The 24,916-nt window shown below is 35.7% G+C and overlaps 3 protein-coding genes across 4 annotated transcripts; 1 reads left to right on the top strand and 2 right to left on the bottom strand.

The window, feature by feature from the left end:
* Positions 1-9,648: 9,648 nt before the first annotated feature.
* LOC147473179 (RNA exonuclease 4-like) lies at positions 9,649-11,866 on the top strand. Its single transcript, XM_086587732.1, has 7 exons — positions 9,649-9,762; positions 10,053-10,204; positions 10,313-10,443; positions 10,530-10,750; positions 10,842-11,048; positions 11,142-11,222; positions 11,313-11,866. Exons 1-7 carry the CDS (start codon positions 9,737-9,739, stop codon positions 11,563-11,565), a joined length of 1,071 nt encoding a protein of 356 aa, XP_086443858.1. The 5' UTR covers positions 9,649-9,736; the 3' UTR covers positions 11,566-11,866.
* A 2,474-nt stretch (positions 11,867-14,340) lies between these two features.
* On the bottom strand, positions 14,341-16,841 carry LOC147473180 (CASP-like protein 4A3). Of its 2 annotated transcripts, none has more exons than XM_086587734.1 (3): positions 16,081-16,841; positions 15,866-16,001; positions 14,341-14,797 (listed from the first exon to the last, which is right to left on the bottom strand). In XM_086587734.1, the coding sequence occupies exons 1-3, from the start codon at positions 16,587-16,589 to the stop codon at positions 14,759-14,761; spliced, it is 684 nt and encodes a 227-aa protein (XP_086443860.1). In that variant the 5' UTR covers positions 16,590-16,841; the 3' UTR covers positions 14,341-14,758. The 2 variants fall into 2 exon arrangements, with proteins under 2 accessions (XP_086443860.1, XP_086443859.1); XM_086587733.1 differs by having other exon boundaries at positions 14,341-14,822; positions 16,081-16,824.
* Positions 16,842-17,493: 652 nt separating this feature from the next.
* EX2 (UvrB/UvrC domain protein (DUF3506)) lies at positions 17,494-24,246 on the bottom strand. Its single transcript, XM_086587731.1, has 11 exons — positions 23,961-24,246; positions 23,758-23,874; positions 23,619-23,684; positions 22,655-22,761; positions 22,489-22,570; positions 20,431-21,156; positions 19,834-19,951; positions 19,599-19,768; positions 19,443-19,517; positions 18,737-18,829; positions 17,494-18,071 (listed from the first exon to the last, which is right to left on the bottom strand). Exons 1-11 carry the CDS (start codon positions 24,195-24,197, stop codon positions 17,964-17,966), a joined length of 1,899 nt encoding a protein of 632 aa, XP_086443857.1. The 5' UTR covers positions 24,198-24,246; the 3' UTR covers positions 17,494-17,963.
* Positions 24,247-24,916: the final 670 nt, after the last annotated feature.

A 24,916-nucleotide genomic window follows, 5' to 3' on the forward strand; every position in this document is an offset into this window, starting at 1 on the left:
ACAAAGAGATTGTAAAGAACACCGTACCATTGTTATTCAATAAAGCATATCTCATTTCAATAGATATTTGTCAATCTTCAATAGATACTTGTCAAATCACCATTCAATCTTCAAGTTGTTAGATCTTCAGCAAAGCCAACTTGATCACCACATTGGCGCCGTCCGTGCATCAGAAGCTTGAGAGGTCAAGTTTGATATTTCTCACTTGTGTTGTGTGATTCACTGATAAGTTGGGAGGGATTTTTTGTTGAAGATTGGTGTGAATCGTATCGAGAGTTGTTTTCTTTTAAGGATCAGTGATCTAATCCTAGTTACACAATGGCTCTTAAACGTGGGCCAACTAGTAAGGATGTCGTGGGCAAATATCGTAGCTGATATTTCAGCCCTAATGTTTCTTTGAATATCGAGATATCGATATAAAGGTCGATATCTCTCTATAATTGAAATATTGCAGGTATGAGTGGGAAGAAAGTAAAAAAGAAAAAGAATGGACACGCATCATCAGGTGATTGGAGCAAAGATATTTGGAAATGCTATATAAAGACTGATCCAAAAGAAAGAAGATCATTATCTTCTCCCCCACCAAAAAATTGTAAACGAGAGCAAAACAGAGAGATTATAAATAACACCATTGATATTCAATAAAACATATCTCATTTCAATAGATATTTGTCAATCTTCAATAGATACTTGTCAAATCACCATTCAATCTTCAAGAAGTTGTTATATCTTCAACAAAGCCAACTTGATCACCACAGTCTAATTGTCTAAAGTAATATTGCTAATCAATCGACCGCGACCGCGAGGAAAAACATAGTGGTTCTCCAATTTTTTTTAGGGTCATGTATCAACACCGGATAGATGAAAGGGTCCAGAGGAAATGTAGTTGCTACCAAACAAAAGAAGTACGCATCCGTGTACCCAGGCCACGTGTTAGATGACATCTTAGATGGTACTCACGTTTGTAGCCAGATTGATGATACCACACAAAAAAGAAAAGTTTGTAGCCAAATGATCGACACTTTAGACTTACAAATGTCAGTCAGTAAACAAAACAGAGTCCTTAACCCACTTAACTCATTAACCCATGTCGTCCAGTTAATTCATCCATCATTAGTAGAAGTGTAGAACATGACATAACCCAGGTCCAGGACCAGCTTATTAATGATCTCTTCCATAACCCTCCTTTTTTTTTACCCAATAATCTCCACTACGTACAGGGGCATAGTATTTACACTCTACTTTACGGGATTGGCACCCCTTTGTTAAAAGGGTATAAAAATAATTACTATTCCCTATATGTCTTTTTACACCTCATATGCCCGATAATTCCATTGCAGTGAGTTGCCGAGAGATCCCACAGTCTACGGCATCGGGTTGTCATGAGATCCCACATTCCAAGGCAGTTGCCGTGAATGATTTTGTGTGTGTGTGTGTTTTTTTACTTCAAATTTTGAACACCCACGACATACATATACTTCATCTTTTTTCTTTAGAGTTTCTTCATACGCTACAAAAACAACACCAAAACTATGAAAAAAAATGTACAATTGAGACATGGTCTTGCTATCTCCCGACAACTTTTTTCATACGCTCTAAGTAAAACTTGTGATCAAGTACATTGATGAAGAAGAGTTTTAATTGGTAATTAATACAAACAAATACTCCATTTTGGTGAACAAAACCATCTCGTGGCAACTAACTTTTTTTGCGATGGCTACCATAAAAATTTCAAAACAAAAAAGGACCCACGACAACAATCTTCCATGGGTTTGCCATATCGCAGCAACTCCTTGTTATGGGCTACCTTTTCGCGACAACTCCTTGTCGTGGGTGATTTTTTTTTTTTGTTTTTTCAAATTTGAATTGTTATGTGCGATTGTCGTCAAAGTTCACAAAATTGAGCGATGATCAGCCACGAGGTGAGTGTCAGAGTTTTCTTCTTTTCTTCTTTTGTTTTTTGTTTTTTTTTGTTGGATTCTTTTTATGTATAAAGAACTAGATTTAATTGGGATTAAAAGATGGTTGCTTGTTTGAGAAAAAAAAATGTACAACAGTTTATATGATGATTAGTTATGGTGTAAATACCGTGCCCCTTCCACTGCCCTCCTCCTTATTAGCGAGATACCATTTTCCAGTATTACTACATAAGCCCCAAGGTAGTGTTTGGATTTTGCAATTTTACTATTGACATAAAACAGTACCATACCCCGTTCTCCATAGCTAGCCATTACTGCTAGTTCTTTCTTTTCTCTCATCATACGTCTATCTTTACCAAGAATAACCAAGCAAACTGACCTTTTTCGGATTGCCCACCTCATCTGTGAAATCCTAAATTCCCAATCCTCAAACCATTTTGTTTTTTTTTTTTTTGTTTTTTTTTGTGCTTAAAAGAGAATTGAAACCTGAATATTTCTGTCCACGGACTATCTGCATAGCAATATGGCAATCTGTCTTATGAAATTATCCCAGAGCTTTCCACTATTATTTTTACCCCTTTAGTTAAAAAGTCTTCCCAATTTTCTTCACTAGCCATCAATTCCTTACAATTCAGCCTTTCATATCTCATCAATACAACCTGTCCTTTAGGAGAAGGGGTTTCATAATTCATCTCATCTTAGCAAAAATCTCCTAAAGCTCTCCATTATATAATCGGTTTTGTTGAGGGTTAATTTTTGAAGAGTGTTTCTTAACGGTTGTTGACTACAATAGTTATTATATAAAAGTACTTTCGATCTAAATATCACATTCTTTCCTTCTTCGCTTTCCTTTCTGCATAAGATAGGAAGTCTTCCTTAGGTTTAGTTTCTCGATTTTTTACTAGATGTGATCATGGATGTGGACAATGCATGAAAGAACAAAGATATGATTTTTCTTTAGGAAAGGTTTTAAGCATAACAGCTATGTATTCTTAAAATACATAAACATGACCTTTTAAAGTAACATTTGGTTCCTTTTACCTATTTGTTGTTCGAGATTGTCTCTTAAAAAACAAAAAAACTATTAATTAGACTCCCTTAATAATTCCATAAGGACTCCATATCTTACGTGGCAACCAAATTATATTTCTCTTTCCAATAATTAAAAACAAAAATAGAAACAAAACCAAAAAAAAAAAAAAACTAATAACTTACCCAATTAAATAACTAACACCCGAAATAGTAACAAATAAATAACAAAAATCTTACCTATATTTTCACAAACAAACTAAATAAATAAATAAATAAATAAAACCCAACGCCTAAAAAAAGTTGGGCGCACAAAAAATTCACATTCGACACTCTTAATCCCTGCACTCTTTCTTTCTTGTCACAAAATTCCATTTTTTTGTCACTTTAGTTTACATTAATTTTGAATGGAGAAAAAAAAATCAATATGATTCTCTATCTATTGACTTGAACAAATGTTTGGATGATGATATCAAAAAATAGGATGATTTGTTTCGCAAGTGCACCCAATTCATTTTTTTTTCTTTGTTTGATTTGTTTGTGGAAATATAGGCATCACAAGTTTTATTTATTTATTTGTTACTTTGGTTTTAGTCATTTAATTAGGTGTGTTGTTATTTGGTATTAATTTATTTCTATGTTTGCTTTTTGAATTTTGGAAAGAGAGAATAAGATTTGGATGCCATGTAGGAAATGTAGTTAGAAGCTAATAAGGGAGTTATTGAGGGAGTTTGAGTAGAACTACTCCTTTAAAATAAAATACATGAAACACCCCTTCAAATAAAGCCTCATTTAAAGCGTAACATAAAGGGAGGAGGATTCTATAGGGTTTTTTGTAGCCCTAGAGCCTAGAGAAGACAGTAGGATAATAAGAATGTCACTGAACCCTGATTGATATCCTAGACCAAAAGCATCTTTAATGGTTTTGGCTAGACTGAAAATTGTCAAGTAACTGTACGGAAAAACTGCGTCTTCAATGTTTATGCATCGAGTGGTTTTCTTCAATTCTTCACACATGGAGCAAGCTATCGAGTGTTAGTGAAGACTAATAGAGTAATAAAATAAGAATGTCACTATAACACATTAAGCCCCCCCTTTAGCTAATATCGTAGACTGATCAGTCCCCAAATGTGTGTTTAATTACATTTACAATGCTTAAAATATGTTTTTCTTACGCATAATGAACAGACAACTCATAGCTTTTGCTACCTTTTGCAGGATATAGACCATTTAGGACGTATACTTCTAATGCATGCATTTAAGCGCTGCAAAAAAAGAGTATTATCGACACTTCTTGGGAAGATTCCAACTTAGGAGAAAAAGTGTCGAAAATTCAAAGTCAAAGTCAACGGTCAACAGTTAGGGACTCAAAACTAAAAGACGGAAATCATGTACGTCCTTAACCCACAAGACCAAAGATTTTGTCCTCAACTCAAAAGTTGGCATCCTTAGGAAGACTTGTTCAAGAAGATACCTAAACCCTAATGAGATGTCTTATTTTTAAAGGATGAGGGCAAAGTTGTAATATATAAATGGTGTAGTATATAAGCCAAACTGAGAGGAGAAAGAGCTTACCCTAGAATTAATCTTTGGTCATTAGGAGTAGATTAATATGTTTTAAATTAATAGTTTAATTGTTATTTACTTTGTTTTCCACTTTCATGTTCTTCAAGCTTTAGTTAATAAATCAAGTTCTTATTTGTCTTCATACAAGTTTTCAATCTTGTTTTCCTTTACTCTTATCTCTTTACTTCTTTCTAATTTGCATTCACAACCCCAACACAAGTTCACTCATTTGACAAGTTCAAATGTGTGTTACTTGGTGACTAAGCAATCTAAACAACTTCTTCCATACATGTTTCACCATTAAACAATCTTAAAATCTAGTCTTCAAGCTTCTTTTCAAACAACAATAGTTTTTCTTTGATAAACAAACCATAGTTGATTAGAAAGGCGTAGAGAGTGAGAAATTCCATCATCAAAACCATCCCCATTTACATAGATTTAAGATGAACAATACAAAACCCTTACTCCACTTTCTACACAAGTCATAGACTAAGAGCATATCTAGTAGTCTTGGTAATTAGTAGCCACACAAGTGATATGATATGGAGTGGAAGACCAAAACACCAAGTATATGCCAAAAATAAAGTTGCATCTGTCTCAGGTAATCTTCTTACTTTTAAGGTGCAGTGTCCAAAACACTTACAATGACAGGAATCAAATTAAAATGAAATAATGTGCTGGGAAGCAGGACCTTGCATGGTCATAAGCCTGATTAACCAGGAACTACTGAAGATGGTTTATTGTGTATTTGACTCCAAATGGGAATGGGGGCATAGGAGGATTTATTTGGGAGACGATCTAAAACCTTCGAAGCTCCAAGAATGATAAGGCCATTTTAGATGTATATATATATATATATATATATATATATATAGATATATATATATATTATTTTATATATAAAATAAGTATATACTTATTTTAAGCTAAAACTTCAAAACTTAAAAAAATGAATTCAAACGCATTTTTTTGTGGATATGATATATTCATCTCCATAAAATTTCAGCTCATTTGGAAATTAAACCTCTAACCATAGTTTATATCATACCCCACAACTTCACCTACAATGTGAATTATAACATAGTTTTTTGCACAATGGATAGAATCCCACAAAATTTCATCCTATTTGGATATGTCTAACTAATCTTATAAAAATTAGTGTTCAATTTTGAACATTTATCTAACGGTCCAGAATTTTCCGATTTCATAATAACATTCGATTAGGTCACACATATTTGAATGAGTCAAAATTTGGTGGGCATGTTATTCATGGTGGGGAGATCATATCTACAAAATTTTAGCCCTTAATTAATTTAATTGTTAGGATGAGATATGGTTTTGTACGTTTTAGAAGTCTCTCTCTCTCTCTCTCATATATATATAATATCTGTAACTGCAATCTATATTTCTAAAATAAATTTATCCCCTTTTTCATTTTGACATGGAAGAGAAGATATCGGTTTGAAATCTTTTGATATAGTGGATGGTGTTATAAAAGGAAACATTTGGGAGTTCAATGTTTGATCACCATGTACACCCTGTGGCATGTAAAATATGTTAGTACGAGTGTTGTAACTACCGGTACAATGTACTGGATTTTTTATTGCAAAAAAATAGTCCAGAGGACCAATTTCGGGCCAAAACAACTCTAGAGGACACCATTTTTTTAGTCACACTCACAAGGACAAATTCTAGCATTAAATAACCCATGAACCCACAATTTCAATTTTAGTAACCCTCAATGACAAAATAAGTTGGCCAGGCCTTTTTTTTACTTTTTTTTAAATACTAGTTTTACCACGGATATAAAGCATAGATTTTTTTAAAAAAAATACCAGTTTCACCATTTTGTGTTATGTTTATAAAGTAGAGAAATTTGACGATTGTTCGTACCCAAATAGGCAAACATACCTCATACACTATGTTGATAATGTATCAACAATACATATATATTTATTGTTCATACTCCAATAGATGTTTTTACTAATCATACATTGTGTTGATATATGAATAGCGATTGTGCATAACTCATGCATGATTGCATGTTAAGGTATGAATAGTAAATAGGTATGAACAATGAGTGTTCATACGAATAGTGATTGTTTATAGCTCATATTGAGGTATGAACAATATCCTAAGTATGAACACTGAACATTTATTGTTCATAGCTCAGGTTGATGTATGAATAGTGATTGTTAATACCCCGAATATGTATGAACATACATACTCCAATATGTGTTTTTACAGATCATCTATCTAATAAAATACTTGATGTAGGGCCCACAGTGGCCCCATCCGCGCCTAAAAATCTTCTCACAAGTTATGACATGACAGATCCAAAGTTTTATAGGGTATGTGCAGTTTAAAATATTAATTTAAAAGAGAATTGGATCATTGTTGATTTGGTCAACAATGGTTGTTTTGTCGGCTGAGTTTTTATCATTCGGTTGGTTGGGATACTTTTGGGCCTAATTTGAAATAGTGTAATGGGCGGACTATATATACTAAGTACATTATGTTAAGATTGTTCATAATATACACACCATGTCATTTCGGTTGGACAGAGCCGTTTATTATTTTGCGGGTATACTTAACCTTTTATCTACACGAGCCATTTTTTATTTCGCGTCAAAGCACTTTATAACCATTACCATGTTGTACATTGTAATGGCCTATTTATTTTTATTTTTTTTGAAATGGCCTACTTATAACCATGCATTAACTAACTTTTCAATTGGCCTATACTGCTTTGACATTTCTACGGCGATGTGGATGGAAAATAGGAGTGTCAGACTAGTGATGGTGGTTTCTTTTCTGAACTTTGAGGTACTGTGCACATTCTTTTTCCTAAAAAGAGTGAGGTATCTTCTCCAAAGCAGAATCTGAGTTATGGTCAAAAGAAAAAGACTGTTGACATTCTCCATCAAGTCAAAAGTCAAAGTCCTTTCGACCTTTCCCCTTCGTCGTCTCCATTATTTAGAACAACAAAGTTAAAAGGGAGTTATCAGTAGATATCACCTGCATTTCTATGTGGGAGGAACATAAAAGTTTCATGCTAATATGCAATACATACTACCAAAACAAGTCCATCATGCAACCTTATCATCACTGAATATACTTTCCCCAAAGTTTACATTTCATAACATGCAATGCACGGGAAGTATAGCTAGCTATATATGAGGATAAATGGATAATGAAGATAAACTTCTGATTATATTGACTATAAACGATAAGTCAAAATTATTATCAAAATCATTTAGCAAAAGTGTTCTGACGTGATTATTGAAATACCACGAAGGAAAAAAAAAAAAAAACAAACAAACAAACAAACAAGCCTCCAGTGGGGAGGGTAGTTTGACAGACCCCTGCCATGACCCAGCTTAATTTTCAAAACATAGAACAGTATGTGCCTATGTGCCTATAGTGGATCCTATCCTCTCAATGAATAAACCTTTTCGTTAGACGTATAAAAACTTGCTTCTCTGCACTATAATGACTTAAAAAAATTTAATCCCAACTTGTTGAGGTAGCATACAAATTTGAAATTTCAGCGTGCGTGGTATTGTCAAAATTAGAACACCGATTTGTACGACGAAATATAAACAATACAGGACACAATTATCTCGTGATCAATACTTTGGAATTACATCATATCAATGGGTATAAGTGTATACCTAAGAATTTTTGGATTCTCTAAGTAGTGTACGAGTGATCGAAACATATCCTCAAAAAACAGAAAGAACTTACCAAGCCTTATAAACACATAAATGTGATTCTTATCCCCACTTTTTTTTTTCTTGTCAAACTATTAGAGACCGATCTATCATAATCATAAGACAGTGATTTTGTTTGACTAAACACATTGGGAAAACTTCGTGCTAAGGAATAAAACAGAAACAACAATCGTGTCTCAAAATGTTCTGCCCCTACGACAAGTTATTTTCTGTGACTGTTCTAATGTTATATCTTGTCCCTTTTCACTTTCTTTTTTCTTAATTTCATTCTATCTAATAGTAAGGTTTTTCCAGCCCTTTACTATAGTAAACGAAAACTATAGGACCCTTTGCTACTAATTCTCTCTTAGACAGTTACACATCTGCTCAATGCCTTTGTTATAACCAATAGGAAGGAGCTATCAAGAATGAGTGAATGACAAAGGTGCCAGAGGCATCTAATCCCTGCTTGGAGATTCATCTGCTGATCTTGAGCAACATTTTACAAGCAAAGAAGATAATATGACATCACTGAATTTGTCTGAATCTCATGGTCAACACCCCAAGCAAATATTCTTCCATGATTGATTTACACCCCTAGTTAGATCAAGGGAGGTCAACTAGCATCAATAATAGTAGATTCTGAGTTGGACCTTTGAATGTGTGGACTGTGGATTGCTTTCGAATGTTTTTTTTTTTTTTGGGTTTTTTTTGTTTTTTGTTTTTTAATAAGAGTTGGGGTTACAGTCCCCACTGTTTTATTAAAACCTCGTGTAAACTTGTCCAGCTTTGTCCTCATCCACAATGAGTTGTTGTTGAGCAACAGGGGGGGTTGTTGGGTTTACAAAATAATTACAACCATTACAAGACTCTAATGCTGCCAGATAGTCTGAAGCGTGATTACACTCTCTATAGACATGAATGAAAAGCTCATTGGACATTCTACTAACCACTGTCCACTTCCAGTAGCAGCTTTAGTGTCCCAACATATCCATGGTGCAGCCTCTTTGTTAAGGAGAATCTCTATGGCCCTCTTAGAATCAGAAGCAACGATAATGTTACTTTGTCCAAGTTGTTCACATCCTCTTAATCCCATCGAAGAATCTCTATATATGCTTCGAATGTTAATTACCAGACTTGAAACTTCAAAAGAGTTGCATGTTGAAGAAAACTCCAAAAACTATACACTCATGGTCAGGAAGCTTTATTTAATACCTCTTTTCTTACTTAATTGAGGATTCCATCATCCATGCTAACCTGACCAATTGTCGGGAGGACAAAAATGAAACTGTTGGATTACCTAAGGTTTTAACGCAGGTAGGGGTCATGCCATAACCTCAAATCTATCTTTTTTTTAAACAAAAAAACAAAAAAAAACTAACCCATGTTGCAGCATTCTTTATCTCTCTTCAACATCTATATAAACTGGTATGTCCAGACCATTCTTCTTCAACCAAAAACTTCTTCAAGAATCTTAGTAACACTCTTTATATTATCTCATTGATTATCATGGATAGTTCTTCTGAGTCTCTCAGGTACATTACCCCCCACCCCCTCTCTCTCTCTCTCAAGAATATCCAGGGCTTGTTTTTCTACTTCGAATGTTACAACTGTAGCCAGAGGATTGATGTAAAGTCGAAAATGCTGTACTAATTCAACTAATATCTCTTGGGAGTACTACCCATGAGATAACAGATTCGGACTTGTTTCTAACTAAATTAACTTTCATAATGACCTTGGAGTCATAAACGTTATACTTATCATACATTCACTTCTCAGTGTTTACTTGGGGACCTTGTAACCATATATTACTTATTGTATCCAGGAACAAGTGCGCAGCATGCTTCAGGCAATTCAATAAGAAGGAGCACCTTGTAGAACACATGAGGATCACATATCATTCAGTTCATGAACCCATGTGTGGGATTTGTCGAAAACATTGCAGATCTTTTGAATCACTAAGGGAACATCTTATTGGTGTGTTTCAACCCGTATTACTATGACTTTTACTACCACGTACATGAACTTGGTTAGCTTTGTTCTTGAATCACAAAGCTTGTAAGTGTCTGTTCTTATTGTCTCCAGGTCCATTACCAAAGGTGGAATGTGCAAGGATCTTCAGTGTACGCGGATGCAGTATATGCTTGAACATTCTTGATAATCCCAATGCTCTTCGGTATCACCGTGGAAATTGCCAGTTCTCAAAAATTACTTCTGTGAGTTAATTAATATTCGAAACTTTTGTTAGCTAATGTAATTTTCCATGCTTCCTTTGAAGTTTACATTGATCTGTTTGTCGCAGGGACTGCTTTCCAGGATGTCTAATTTGGGCATAAAAGACAACCTTAAGATTGATATGGGAAGAACAAAAGGCCCACAAGTAGTTGCACTGGGTTGCAAAATGGTGGGTGGTGGCAGTGATGGATCACTAGATCTTTGTGCAAGGGTGTGCCTTATCGATGAAGATGAGAACACTATCTTTCATACCTATGTGAAGCCACAAATTCCAGTCACAAACTACAGGTGAAATTCAGTTTCCTAGATGTGATCACTTATAATTCCTGATTCTGTCTTTTGTAAATTACTATGTAAATTTGAGCTCAAAACCTTCTAGGTATGAAACCACTGGCATACGACCAGATTACTTGAGGGATGCAATGCCACTAAAGCAAGTGCAAAGGAAGATTGAAGACTTTTTGTGCAATGGTGAACCAATCTGGAAGATACGTTCAATGAGCGGTAAAGCAAGGATTCTTATTGGCCATGGCTTAGATCATGACCTTGATTCCTTAGGAATAGATTACCCTGCACACATGATCAGGTGCGTTCTTAAAGAATACTACAAAAGATTTTATGATATTAAGGAACGTCTTAAACTAGTTTATTGCATACTAATAAATCTGTGTACTCCCAGGGATACAGCCAAATATCCTCCCCTGATGAAAACAAGCAAGCTGAGTAACTCACTCAAGTACCTAACACAAGCTTATCTTGGGCAAGTATCCTACATAACTAGCTAGACCAGTACATAAAATGGTAATGCCATAAAAATTTGTGCAAAGAGACTCATATTACATTTCAACAGGTATGATATTCAAACTGGCATTCAAGATCCATATGAAGATTGCACAGCCACAATGAGACTTTATATGAGAATGAGGTCCCAAGTTCATCAAGCAGAGGATTATGTAGCGGCTAGTGACGCACCAAATCGGAATAACTTCCCAGCGTGGAGGCAAAATGAATTGGAGAGGATGAGCCCTGATCAGTTGTTGGAGATTTCAAGGTCTGATTACTACTGTTGGTGCTTGGACAACAAGAAAATATTAGAACCATGAACAGGTTCGAGGGGACAAATTATTATAGAAAAAGGGTATAAGTTATCTAATGGTCATTAGGAAATGGTAATAAATTGGGAAAAGATTTTCCTATCAAGTATTAGGTGTCAAGATATGTGTTATGAGTACCTCTAGTACGTGTGATCGATCTTATGTGTCGGGTCTCCACTATCAAAAAAATATATCTTATGTGTAATTTTAGTAACAAAGATGTATTGGAAGTAACAGCCAAGTTGTGATTTCTCCATCACACTGTAATGTTTACTGTTACTTAATAATAAAATTTCAATTATCAAAAAAATATTATGGAACAATAATGAAGTATTTGGAGTTCGACTAAGTATATATATCCTTAATTTTTACAATTTTACTACGAATATCGTTATGTGCAGTGATACATTAATGTTTGAAATATTGTGATCTAGAGGGGAAAAGGCATCAACCATAGATCTTACCACTGGAAAGTCGATTAGGTCTGAAGGTTATTTAATCAGGGACTAGCTCCACCTTATTACCTTATAAATGTCACAGAAGGACATGGGGGTGACTTTGTAATCTTCTAGGTTTATTTCTAGATTTTCATAGAAATTCTCTGATTTTATTTTTCATCATCACCTATGCCTCAAAAATTATGTATCAGGGCGAACCAGGGTAGGGCGAGGGAGGCCTATTAGGAGTTTGAAAACCCCTACGTAAGTATGAAGAATTAAGATATCAAGGATGTGATGTGATATAGTCACATCTTCCCTCTGAAGTTTTACATTCACCTTATGCCCTTCATACGATTTCGTGGTTCAGCAACCATTGGAGGTGCATGGTAGTATCTAGCTAGTTAGGCTGACAGTCCGAGACCATGTGTTTTGGGAAGAACAGACGACAATTTTAGAGTCATTGACCGATGTTGTTATCAACATTCAAGTATTCATCACAGCTTATAAAAAAAAGTCATTTCAATCTTCTTGGTAGAGCAGATTGTAACAACGGCTAACAATTCGCCATCAATATTTTAGATATAGCTTTCGGTGTTGGGGAAAATGATAGCAATCGATCCCCACTAAAGTAGTTTGAATATGAACATTTTAAATTCCAATCGAAAAATCTAAATTTTCACTACAACCAACAACCACAAACCTAAATTATGGAATTAACTATCACAAATAAACAATAACAATGTAAAGTAAAATTTACCACAATGAAACACAAAATATAAATATAAAGTAAAATTTATCACAATGAGACACAAGATATAATGTGGTTAAATTAATGATGCATACTTCCATAAGAGCAAATCATTTTGTAAGTGTGGGAAGGAAGATTACAATCACTCCTCTGAAGTCTCTCCAAACTTACTAGATTTCTCTTCACTAACCTCTCCTTACAAGTTTTATCTTTTTGTAAGAGTTTTCTCTCAATTTTAGTTGTTCTCAAAATTGGTTTTCTCTACCCTAACTTCATATATATATATATATATATATTCCGAAATTTTGATGTGAAACGAAATTCCAAATCAACTCGGTTTGTCTGCTGAAAACGGGACTCCTAACTGTGCACGGCATAGGAGCCGACTCCTTGGGCTAGGCATATTAGGGGGCGTGCGCCCTTGTGTAAACTTGACCAGCAACATCAGTTTCAACCGATGTGAGCAGATTGTTCAAACTCCTCATAGTCGATCCCATGGGTCGTCCATCTTCACCTCGAGGGCGTGCGCCCTTAACCAAGGCAAATTAGGGGAAGTGCGCCCCATCACTTCTTCAGTCATTAGGGGTAGTGAAAGTTGAATCCAATTGTTTGTGGTTAACACAATGGATAGTTGGATACTATATTTTTAAGTCCAAAATACAAGAAACTCGTGCTCAAATTTGTATCAAGATACGCAACCATCTCAGACAGAAAAATTGGGATCCTCAAACTTCGTTTCTTCAAAAATAAAGATTGCTAGAGTGAATTTTCAGCCCAAACTTAACGATTGAAGATAGCAATATACTTATATTAGTTAGTCATATTGCAAGAATTTAGGTAAATTTCAATTTGAGGAAAGATCTGTATTGTGTACGGAGGAAACTTTGAAGTTTGAACTTTTAGTATGTATATTTTTTTCACCCTAGAGGAGGGAGTTCGGCAAAGCCCCTATTTATGAAGTCAAAATCCTACTAAATATTCCGGGCTGGAGGTCGAGCAAGTCTGCTTCAGTATGTTCAAGCCCAATAACACTACTGCCCACAGCAGTCATCACTCGCATCTTAGCTTAAAGCCCAACAAATACAGTACTGTACTTCCATAGTTCTACTAGAAAAGTTAGTAGTGGCTGGCACATTCTTTTGGAGAAGCCCTCTCCTCCAGTACACAGTCTAGGCGTGAATTTGCCAGTCGTTGGTTTTAGACAAGTGTCGGCAGATTATGCGTCTAGCAGACTAGCACTAAGAGTGGATTAGAAATGTTTACTCTGTATGCTCTTACTTGGTTTAAGGGTAACTGGGCAAGGCTGCATGTCACATATATTTAGTAGTTGTCAATCAGGCTCTGTATAAGAGTAAACAGATTGCTGCAATGCAAACCTACAATATGCAAGGCCATAGCGTCTCCACAAGACCACAAACAATATTCTGACGCCTGCAGAAGCCAGAAGTCAAGTTTAAACCACAGATTTAGATGTTTCAGTGTCAATAAGTTGGTTTTGGTATAGTTCACACGGTACCCTGTACCAAAACCGTCCCTTTGTAAGGTTCTACTTCTGCTGAAAGACTCGTCGTTACTAGTGTAGAAAACAATGCAAAATCATTAAAAAGTTCAATATAAAAACAACAAAAATCAATACATTTCCTAGTTCAAAATGCAGAAAGTGGATACACAATACAAACTACATCTCAATTCTCAAGTATTAGTTACAACTTACATGTGGGCAGACAGAAGCAATACCCTAACTATTGATTCAATCATCCATATTATCTATCCTTCTACATTTGTTTCTGTACAAGAATAATTTAGAATGCCTCTCATGGTCATTCTAGGATTTGTATCTACAGTCCAAAGATTCATTGTACTGACGACCAAATTAGATATAATCAGGTCTCGCTTCGAGTACAGAGGTTGTAACCTGAAATTAGGGAGCTGAAAGCAAATGTCACAAAAGCTAGGAAGGACATCCCTGTCGAGGCACTAGCCATTACTGTGAAATCATCCTTCCCAAAATTGCTCACCCAGTCATCCACTCGACTTGCTGCAGCCGATGAAGCTGATAGCAGAAGGTATGTCAAAATCTGCCAATTGTGAATACAAAGACCATGAGGTATATACTAATTTGAACTAATTTTCTAAATGAAGAAACAAAATCACACAAGTTATCGATGTACATTTGAGAGAACTGCCAAATTTATAGCACAACAATGTGAAGAGAGCAACAATCAAAATGTTCTCCATCAAAACCTTTAACATGCAATGCATGCTCTTGCTCTAAAGTAACTAACAATTGACTGTGCTATCTGTCTAGTTGCAGTAAAATCATCTTTTAGTTTACTTTAGGATGTGATATTAGGATCAGTGTTTATACGTCGATTTTTATTTATAAGACGTGACAGTAACACAAAATCAAAATGAAACAAAATACCTATGAACATGAAGAAGAAAAATCAACATAAATTTCAAAACAGTATGATAACAAGAATAATTATTCCTTATTCATTCATTTTTTATCAATGCATCACAGTAGCATCTACTTTCATATCTGAGATGAGCAACAGTGAATTGCCCAAACAATACAGAAAAGTACATGTTACAGTAGATTCATACCGTCAATTAATAGTCACAAAAATCAGCAACGATTTCAAAATTAACTGACTTTATTAAATCAAGGTTTTACAGTTTCCCTGAAGTAATAGAAAATAAAAAGCAAACTGAGCAGTACTAAGGTGACAGACACCTTCTCTGATCTAAGAGACTGCCCAATGCACACCATTGGTAATATTATTTTTGTGCACTAGGCAATCGCCCAAAAAAGTAGAAGATAGTTGTCAGTTGTTACTACAGCATTATGTAACAAACAAATAGCAAATAATTTAGCATATGACAAAGTATCAATGCTATCCAATATATACTCATACTTTCATTACCGCTAAACTTTTAAAACTGCGTTAGATATTACCCATCTAACCTCTTCTTAAATAATCACCTACTCCAAACTTGTTACACTATTCTGTAAAATCTATTTTTCGATTCGCCTTTAACACTAAACAAACTTACTAATAATAATAATACAACAATCACACAAACTGAGACATTCCAACAATCAACAACCAAATAGTACCTGATCCATGGAGAAATCAAACGAATAACGAAAATGATGCTGGATAATATGTTTTGCAGTAATCAAATCATAAGCCAAATCATAAGCTTGGAATCCAGCATACACAAATCCAATAACCGTCACCGATATACAATACCTGCCACAAATTAATAAGTAAAGTCAATCTCAACACACTAACAATGAAACTTACTCAGACAAAACAGAAAAGGCCTAACCTGTATTCTTTGTAACGATAAAAAGAATCACCAGCCCAACCTTGAGTTTTATCAGCAGCCATAACTGAAAAAGAAATCAAACAAAACACAACACCCAAAACCCTAAACCCCAAAGCAGCCCTCTTCACCATCCCTAGTCTTCTTTCTCTCCATAATATAGACGACACCGTCTTCGATCTCCTCTCACTCCCTCCACCAACAGAAACTCCATTTTCTTCATGGCCCACTTTAGATACTGCAGATAACTCTTCACGAATGGATCGGTTGGCTACAATTACTGGTGATAATGGCTCAAGTGGAACGGGTATGGGTATGGGTATGGGTATGGGTTGTGGAGAATGAAGAGGTGAGAAACCACGTGCCCGGCGATCCATTGCTATGATTTGAGAGAGATTCTCGTGTGGTGAGGGGGATTCTGATTTTGGATGTAAGTGTGAGTGGAGTGGTGAAGTTTCTATATCCATTTTTTCCTCTTCTTGTTCTTCTTTTTCTTTGATATAATAAACCATTTTGGAGTGAATTGGTATTTGGAGTATGGACCACAAAGAGAGAGCACCTTTGGACTTTGGTAATGGTGATCAGGTGACGTTGTAGTTTGGAAATGAATAGATTCTGTTGTGTTGTTCAGTCCCAAGTGAAATTTTGTTACTGTCCCCTGTCTCTCTCTCGGTCAGCGTCAGCAGTAACTCTTGATGTCAGATACTGTAGTAGGTACACCATTTGTAACTGTGACGACAATAAATAGCTTATTAATGAAGTCGGTTAGTACAAGGAATAATGTTCAAGTAACACTGGATCATTCACAAATAGAGATAGTATAATAATGCTGTAACTTATTAATGCCCAGATGTTGTTGCTTGCTAAACCACCAAAACGAATACAATGTGTTTATACTTAATACTTAAGAATAGAATACCACCTCAGCAAATAATTAAACAAAATTTTAAAAAAGTAGCCCGTTTTCTTTTCCATTTGAAATAATCTTTGAAGAGCAATGGATTATTCTTATCAACTTCTTTTTACTTGAACCTTTAAACTTAAAGCGCTATCTAACAAAGTTCAACACAGACACTTTAAAGTGAATTTTCACTTATAAATGACTAACAGTAGGACTCCTCGTAAAAAGGTGCAACAAGAAAATGTATTTTAGTGGTGGTGTTTTATTAGGAGGTAGGTTGTTTCTTAAACAAATCAAAAGAGTACCTAATAATTTGCAAAATCATCATGAACTGTGGAACTGATTTGAATGATTGAAAATTAAACATGATCTTGTACTTGTAGGGACATCTCTAAAACAAAACAAAGAGATGAAAGAAAAAAAGTAGCTTTCGTTTTTCCTTTGCTTATCAACAAAGGAACCAGATTAACTCTTTGATTATGCAATATAACTACTATCCATGGTCTAAAAGCTTGTTTGCCTTGGAATCCCTTCATTAAAACGTATCCATTAAATGTTAAAACCAATCATTAAAGTCAACACCCATCATCAATGATCACTCTCCTAAGGAATATGAATAATATTCACAATAAGAAGAAAATATGGTTTTCTTGAATAGCAATTCCTCCCTGGTAGTCTGTAACTGCATACTACATATGATTTACACCCCAGAAAGGAACTCAAGAAAGGTGAGGGGCAGAGGGGCGACATTGCATCTATACATAAACAAGTACATGCACAGCCAGTAACCTACTACCTTCATTCTCAAAACCCACCAATAAGTGGAAGCTTTTCTCTGTGTAAAGATTTCTCGTCTCTTTTCCTATTAATGATTACTCTCTCTCCGTGTACAGATGCCTCTTGAACGATAAATATAATGACTAACTGAACCGCTAAGGTTACACCCCAGTCCGAGACAGGACACATTGGTAATGGTTGCCTACCCTCACTCGGGTAGCTTCAAACGGTTCAACAAGACAAGGTAGCTCTTTTCATGACCAGGAGTATAAAAGAGCAATCCAAGGTCTGCACCTCCAATATGTGGCCACATTCCCTGATTAAACAAACCGAATTAATATTACAGATATACACTTAGGCTTTATCAGTCAAAACTCATGCAACTAAATTCCATTATGGATGCCTAAATAGAGACCAGTCATAAGATAAACAGTTAGGTTGAGTCAATGACATCTCTTCTTTATCATTAGGCAAGGCTCACTTCTTGTGCTTGGTACAGGGAAAAAGTTTGCTAAAATAAAGATCGGGTGAACTGTGTAACATAATGTTTTCGAGGGAAGCTTCACTTTGTCAAGAGTCAAGAGTCAAGACAGAAGCCCACAACAAATTCAGATTACTCCTTCCAATTTTATCAAGAGTTAGTTAGCTTGTTAGATATGATGGAATTCTGCACCATCACGCTCTTAATTGCAAGAGACGCCAAGTACATTGCTGGCCCCGGAAATGGATAGTGCATTAACCAAGAAATATGGTAAGAACTGAAATGACCCACCTGTTGTCCCTTTTTTCAGTTTTCTTTCGCTTCTTTTTGGCTTTTGTTTTTTATTTATTTTTGTTTTTTATTTTATTTTTCTATCATGAAACAACCAGTTCTCTCAATCGTGAGGGAATATAGATTGTCCATACATTGTATTAAACTATGAAATAATATCCCATCTAATTTGAGGACTGCTAGCAAACCATTTGCAATGTGTGCTTTACCTTGCCACTAAGCTGGAGTAGTTCACCATCTACCCATCGTGGATTTTGGAACCCTATGTCCGCTCTTCTTCCTTGACCTTTGTAACTTGCAACCTGGACATATAGCTTGGAAGATCAATCCGTCTCCAAAACATAGACAGCAAGTATATAAAGAGTTGGCTTCAAGGGAGATGTCTAGAAGTAGCAGTACAAAAAGAAATGGCTTTTAAGTAATAATTGTTCATTGCCAGTTCCAGCTTCCTGTGACTTCTAAGGTACCATTTTCCCTTCCTTTTTCATTTTCATTTTATTTTTTTTAGGTTTTCAAGAGCACAAAAAGAACTGATTTTATTAAAGGGACAGGAGAAGGAGGACAATGCCGCCAAAAGATTACATAACAGCATTAACACAAGATGCAATCTCCTGAGTCCCACTAGACGTCGGGTCCTCAATAGCCAGCCACTCGGGTCCAGCTATGCCCATTAGTTATGAGTTTGTGTCCCAACTCCAGAATCTATGTATGCTTCAAACACCACTTCAACTTAAAAAACTGTTCTGTATTATGACGGCCACAATGTGTATTTGCAACACCCTTCCAATTTTAGTAATTATGTTGCTTTCGGATGTTATGGTAATTCAAACATTCTTTATTTCCATAGTACTAAATTTAAGGATCATTGCAGAAATCAGAATAGAAATAAAAGGATAACCAAGTGAAAGAATGTACCACTCCTAAGTCATCAGGATACTTTCCACGATTTGAATTGCGATTGCTTTTCCCAATTTTAGCACGAAATGTAACCTGGACAAAGGAAGAGGGATAAAATAAAAGAATATACATGCATAACCTTACAAACTACAACTAAATAAAAAGGCTATGTACCTGGCCCGCAGGAATATTAAGATCTCCAGTCAGCTTTGTTGCCTCAGCATACTCAAAAAATTCAACATCAGAGTATTTATCTAAATCACTTTCACCATGCCAATGACCGAACTTGCGCTTCAACTGTACCACCTCAGCACCCAACGGACCAAAGGCTCCCACATACAAACCTGCATCTTCAAGCATTAGTCTAATAACAGACAAAGAACTTCAATAATGAAAGAGAAAAATTTACCATCAAATGGGTCTAAATCATCTTTGGAAGTGGTGATTCGACTAAAAGCTGTAGTACTGGATAGTCCATTTCGCTTACTAACGGCAAGCTTGAAAATATCATGCACTTTTCTAGACACCTAAACAAAGTTGGAAAGTACCAATTAATTGCAATACACTGAAGTCATAAAGAAGAAAAGAAGAGGCAACTAACGTTTAAAAACAGAACAACTTTGCAAATAGAAATAATTATTCCTTAACATGATAACCTAGTTACTTAGATTACTATAAAGAGTGTATGCTTTCAAGTTTCAATTCATGCTATCTCCATAGTAAATGGCAACGGTAACAAAAACATTTAGGCTAGTGCCAGAAAATGTATTCCATGACAAGGAGACGATCTAACTCTTCGAAATAAGGAAAAGAAAACTGCATGCTTCATGGAACTCCCCCCATAATAAATTCCGATGGTAACAAAACTTCCAGTTATACTAGTGAAATCAATCAAATCCTCTTCACTAAAATGGTTATACAATAGTTAACAAGCAGAAGCTTCAGATATAGATGGGTTAATTTAACAGTTAATACCAAATCAGACAGATGTTCAGGTGAATCTCACCCGCAATTTATCCACACCCAGAAAACCCTCCGCAACATCAAGAGGCATGAATTCAGAAACACCTTGAGCATCAATACTTGCCACTTTGACCTTAGACACTTCAGTTTCGCCAACATCGATATCTTTATTTCCACCAGGAATATGTAAAGTGAAAGAATCTCTTTCCAATTCCTTAATTTCAGCTGGGGAACGTATATAATCATCTTTTGAAGGGGCATCCTCCTTATTGTGTAATATCCCACCGATGAAAAGCTTTGTAGCTATATCCTTTCCCTCATCTTCAGTGTCAGTACCTCCCCCTAGTCGAGACCCCTCCTGCTGAATATCATCCTGGCTACGAATGTCATCATCTGAATTCTCAAGGGAACTAGACTTCTCATCATCGTCATGCGTTAACTGCTCCATTGAGTCATTTTCATTTATTAACTCCTTAGGAACATTAACGTTCATAAGTTTATCACTAAAACCCGGAATTTTAGCTTTAAAATAATTTACTACACTTTTTAGCGCTTCTTCACTTGATCCCACAATATTACTGGCATCTTTACTGTTTGAATTCTTCACTCTACTTTCATCAGCATTAGTTTCTTCACTCCCCGAACTAGAATCCTCGGAAGAACTCCCAGACTTGGGAACCAATGGGCTGGGAGTTGATTTTGATGGTGATGGAGATGGTGACAATGTAGAATCTGTTGAATTTCCTTTAGGTCTCTGCAAGAATACTACCTGTGCAGGAGGAAAGAAGAACTTGGTAAAACTTGCGGTAAGAAATGTTGAAGCATTAATAGATAGATGTGCTATAAGCTCTCAGCCAGTGAAAAACGGTAGATGAGGACACTCCAACCAAAATTTCAAATAATTATAAACAAATGGCTGTTAATCTGATTTAACATTTTACTGCATTTAGCCAAGTACCGATGCTTGAACCAGTTCATTGGTAGGCAGCTAAAAGAAATGTGAGGTACTGACATCTCAAACTCCAACACAAGCAAACATAATGGTGTATGGTAATTGGTAAATGGTAAATGGTGACATAGTGGCTAGTAATATACTAATATCACATCTAAACTAAAAAGGTAAAGATAAAAGACTACAGATTATTGGTTTATTATTCATGAGAAGCAAATAACACCTACAATGGATCACGTAATAAAGGTGTTCGTCCTATAGTACCTCTAGTTATATTTCCATGTCTTCCATCTAACTAAGACGTATTGGGTTTGGGTTTGGGTTTGGGACAAAATAGTGTCAAAGGGACGCTTAGCATAGAAATCAAAGACAAGTGTAATTTGGAAGATAAAGAAGAAAGTATAAAGTGATCATTGTGAGGGAAAGATTTCAGGATGCAACAAAGTAAGGTCTTCACTAAGATTTTGTTAACTGGCTCGTAGTGACTATCAAGTATATCCATATCTTATAGATGGATGTACTATCTTCTTCCCTTTTGCTTGTATTCTGAGTGTCTGTGATACAAACACGCAGCAAGCACCTTCGTAATTCTTCTATTTTACATAATTTTAACTGACTTAGAAAACAGAGAAAGGAAATATCACAACCTCTTTCAAGCCAATGACTACCAAGGAAGAGAGGTGATATTAAGTGGTAGTGGATGGATCTCTACTGAAGATTTCTCTCTACTGGTGTTATTTGTTGCTTTGGGGTTCTCTTTTTCCTTCCCACTGTATTTTGTGTTTGTATGTGTGTGAGCTCAGATAAAAGGCAATCTTGCTTGTACTGTAAGTCATCTCATGTTCTCCAGTCTTGTACTCTTCTCATAAATATATTAAGACAGACCAAACAAAAAGACCCGGAAAAGCAATGCATTTGGTTGTAAAAGTGGGACTATGAGTGCATGTAAAATCTTGATATCCCAATCAATAATAAATAAAGGAAAGATAAAGATTTTTTTTTCTTGCAAAGTCTGTGAGCATTGTAACTTATACCATCCATTTTAACTTGACACTCTCCAGTCTCCATTCCCCAATGTAACACCAGTCAATTGGTTCCCAACTTCCCACAACATCACTACATTTATAACCAAGTAAATGACATCCTTACCTGCATATTGTATGTCTCATTGGCCTCTTTGACAACAAAAATCTCAAATAAGAGAGTCCCAGAAGACGCAGTAACCAACTGTCTGAAAAACCAGTCATCAACAGTGTGAGTTCATAGACAGTGTTCCATGGTATGTCAGAATCAGGACAGAAAGAAACTTCCGTACCTAGGAGTATAACTGCGGGCCACAAACCGGCCTACACCAGGAGTTATTCGTACAATTCTTCCAAAAAGGTCGTTACAGTCCTTTAAACAGCCCACCCACCAGCCCAACTGCAAATAAAGGTAAAGTATATAAGTTAACCATTAATAAGAAAGTTGCAAATGTTTCAGACGTTTTATGTGTTTCCGACTAATTGAGATGCATCCTCTGCGTATACACTAAATGACATAGTTTTTTAAGGTACTTGATTTAAGAATAAGGTTCCCAAAGAAGTAGAAGTTTGTTAAAAAGAGAAACCAAATCAGTAAGGAATTCATGATCACTGGAAAACATCTCCACCACAATCTTTACCCAAATATATTTAACGAAATTGCTAATCATAGAAAGTCTGGCGTAAATGTAGCTCCCATAATAGAATAGCATACATGACGATCTCGAAGCCATGCAAGATCGTCCACTAGTATATCTAGACGAGTTTCAATTCATATCCCAAGCAGTATATATTTACACATAAATATTGAATGCGTAAATGATATCTTCAAGAATGTATCAGAAAACAGTTTTTTAATCAAATTAAACTAAAGCTTAATGTAACAGAGTTGAACTTGTACAGACATCCTACCTTCAATATTGGCAGTCCCTGACTCCAGTAATCCTAAAAGCCTCTAGTATGGATATGAAGTAGCTTTAAGTTTAACGCTAATCTATATGAAATTATGAAGCTTAACTCGGTGTGACTATTTGGCTTCTGGCACAAAATGCTGTCCAGAAGCTTCCACATAGCCTTCATATATCTAAGAGTGAAGTAAATAACTTTGACTAACTTTCCCTCTCCACCATAAATGTCAGAAAAAACTCTTACACCAAAAATTTGGTTCCCATCCATATTTTAGCATTGGTTATCTATATCTCGCATATCCTCATGCACCTTAGACAATTCACAAGCATTAATGTATCGGAAACTTACGAGTCCACTCCCTGTAAGCTTACACAACCTTGAAGCAACATGATAACTCTCTTCATCTATTGCATTCTGTCAATAAAAAAACACACAAACCATCAAAACCCGCAAAGAAACACATAACACATTCATTATTAAAACTAACCTTCAACTGTGACATAATTTCAGCTACAGTATCTTTCGATGTCGCTTCAGCGATAGATTTTTTCAGCTTTGCAGCTTCCTCAAAGTCTTCCTTCTCAACTGAATCTTCTAATTGAAACTGTATCACATAATAAAATAAAATAAAATAAACGTGGCTTTAAATCTTTAAAAACAAAAAGACAACATGGGACATGGGAGGGGTACCTTGAGAAGAGAAGAGAAACTGTCAGCTTGTTCAATATCTTCAAAATGACGTGTCCAACGTTTCCAGTCCCAATCCAAAGAAGAAGAACGACAGCAAGTGAGATTGATTTTATTTCGAGTACTACTGGTTCTTGAACTGGGTATGTTGATGAAGGTGAGAGTGTTTTGACGTTTGAAGTGAGATGAGGATGAGGATGGGTTTATGGTTGGCACGCCCCATGCATTAGCTACCGCCATTTTTTTGGCTGTGTGTCTGAGAAATTGAATGGATAGATATGGCCTTGTGAAAAAGAAAGAGTTTCTGATTATAATAATGTTGCACGGGTGCAACCTGTAAAAATAGGCTTCCAGTAGTGAGTAGTAGCTTTAGTAGCTTTAGATATGGACGAGTGTATTTAAGAATAGCCTTTATTTATGGGTCCTGTTAAATACACGCCCCGGTTCCTAAGAGGGCACTCTCCAACCCGGAACCGGTTCCTGTTACCAGAAAATATATCCGGTTCACTAAAAAATTAGAGGGGCACGCTCCTTGTAACTGGGCGACTTCTTTCCTCGGTTACCAACAGTTCTAACTCATCTAGAGCAACGCGAAGAAAAAAAAAACAGTCGTAACTCGCAAACAAACTCGCAAACAGGTAACCTCTCTCTCTAAAAAAAAGGCGCTACTTTATTCTCTTTCACATCACCAATCACCAAACCCGTCTTCTCAAGTAATTTGTTTGCTAATGGTTCGAACTTCATTCCCATTAAAATTTCGAACTTGATATAAAAAAAAACCAATTAATTAACTTGATTAATGGTTTGGAATTTAGGGTTTCAGTTGTTTAATTTTATATTGTTGTGTTTGGAGGTTTTAAGCTTGAGATCTATGTATATAACTCTGTTTATTTATGCGCCAAAATGCTACTCTGAGTTTTGCACTATCTGTAAGATTGCAATTATGACTTGCAAAGGCA

This window comes from Coptis chinensis, unplaced genomic scaffold, assembly GCF_015680905.1.
Source record: "Coptis chinensis isolate HL-2020 unplaced genomic scaffold, ASM1568090v1 utg3977_pilon_pilon, whole genome shotgun sequence".
NCBI classification, from domain to species: domain Eukaryota; kingdom Viridiplantae; phylum Streptophyta; class Magnoliopsida; order Ranunculales; family Ranunculaceae; genus Coptis; species Coptis chinensis.